At 66.9% G+C, this 1808-nt stretch overlaps 1 protein-coding gene across 1 annotated transcript in view; it reads left to right on the forward strand.

The window, feature by feature from the left end:
• Positions 1 to 1237: 1237 nt before the first annotated feature.
• Positions 1238 to 1808, forward strand: part of LOC112958387 (5-oxoprolinase-like) — a gene marked incomplete at its 3' end in the record, with an annotated part of 4725 nt that continues 4154 nt past the window's right edge. The window contains exons 1-2 of the mRNA XM_026052215.1: positions 1238 to 1431; positions 1504 to 1571. Of these exons, the coding sequence (XP_025908000.1) occupies positions 1238 to 1431; positions 1504 to 1571 (262 nt within the window). The remainder of the gene's footprint in view (positions 1432 to 1503; positions 1572 to 1808) is intronic.

Genomic DNA, 1808 nt, shown 5'->3' on the forward strand with positions numbered 1-1808 from the left:
GGGACGTGTGGGACAGTGTGGGGTGCTGTGGGGTGCTATGGGGCGCTGTGGGGTGTGTGGGACCGTGTGGGGCAGTGGGGGGTGCTGTGGGGTGCCATGGGGTGCCATGGGGTGCTGTGGGGTTCAGGGGGGCACTGTGGGGTGTCATGGGACAGTGTGGGGTGCTGTGGGGCACTGTGGGGTGCTGTGGGGTGCTGTGGGGTGTGTGGGACAGTGTGGGGTGCTGTGGGGTGACGTGGAATGCCATGGGGCGCTGTGGAGTGCCGTGGGACCGTGTGGGGTGCCATGGGGTTCAGGGGGGTGCCAGGGGGTGCTGTGGGGTGCCATGGGGTGGTGTGGGGTGCCATGGGGTGCCGTGGGGTGCCGTGGGGCAGTGTGGCGGGAGGAACAACCCCAGGCACCAGCGCGGATCAGGGGTGGCCTCTGGAGAGCAGCTCCATGGAGCGGGACCTGAGGCCTGGGGACAGCAGGGTGGCCTAGGGACAGCAGGGTGACCATGGGGACCCCAAGGTGCCCTAGGGACACCAGGGTGGCCATGGGGACCCCAAGGTGCCCTAGGGACAGCAGGGTGGCCATGGGGACAGCAGGGTGCCCTAGGGACACCACGGTAGCCATGGGGACCCCAAGGTGCCCTAGGGACACCAGGGTGGCCATGGGGACACCAAGATGCCCTGGGGATCCCAAGGTGGCCATGGGGACCCCAAGGTGCCATGGGGACACCAAGGTGACCCAGGACACCAAGGTGGTCATGGGGACACCAAGGGGGGCCCTGGTTGAGGCTGCCCAGGGAGACTGGGGAGGCTCCTGCTCTGGAGAGCCCCCAACGCGCCGGGATGTCCCTGGGTGTCCCTGCTGGAGCACCAAGGTTGGTCTAGATGATCCCAGAGGTCTCCCATCCCACCGGGATGTCCCTGGGTGTCCCTGCTGGAGCACCAAGGTTGGTCTAGATGATCCCGGAGGTCTCCCATCCCACCGGGATGTCCCTGGGTGTCCCTGCTGGAGAAGGAAGGTTGGTCTAGATGATCCTGGAGGTCCTTCCCACCCACCGGGATGTCCCTGGGTGTCCCTGCTGGAGCACCAAGGTTGGTCTAGATGATCCCAGAGGTCTCCCATCCCATGGGGATGTCCCTGGGTGTCCCTGGTGGAGCAGGAAGGTTGGTCTAGATGATCCCAGAGGTCCTTCCCACCCACCGGGATGTCCCTGGGTGTCCCTGCTGGAGCACCAAGGTTGGTCTGGATGATCCCAGAGGTCCTTCCCACCTCAACCGTGGCGTGGTCCACGTTGCCCCCAGGCACCTCCACGGACGTGAGCCGCTACGCGGGCGCCTACGAGCACGTCTTCGAGGCCACCACGGCCGGCGTCAGCATCCAGGCGCCCCAGCTGGACATCAACACGGTGGCGGCCGGCGGCGGCTCCATGCTCTTCTTCAGGTGGGCGTCCCCGCAGTGCCGCCCGGCGCTGGTGGCACCGCGGCCGCCGCCACCGTCCCGTCCCCGCCGCAGGTCCGGGCTCTTCGTGGTCGGCCCTGAGTCGGCGGGAGCCGATCCGGGCCCGGCGTGTTACCGGAAAGGTGAGCGCGGGGCGGGCGCGGGGCTGCTCTCCGTGGTGGCCACCAGCGTGGTCTCCATGGTGCTCACCGCCGCGTTCCCTGTGGTGTCACAGAATCCCGGAATGCCCAAGGTTGGGAGGGACCTCAGAGGTCATGGAGTCTGGACCCTAACCCTAACCCTAACCCTAACCCTAACCCTAACCCTAACCCTAACCCTAACCCTAACCCTAACCCTAACCCTAACCCTAACCCTAACCC

Source organism: Nothoprocta perdicaria, unplaced genomic scaffold (assembly GCF_003342845.1).
Source record: "Nothoprocta perdicaria isolate Ctin4 unplaced genomic scaffold, notPer1 scaffold_851, whole genome shotgun sequence".
Lineage (NCBI taxonomy): Eukaryota > Metazoa > Chordata > Aves > Tinamiformes > Tinamidae > Nothoprocta > Nothoprocta perdicaria.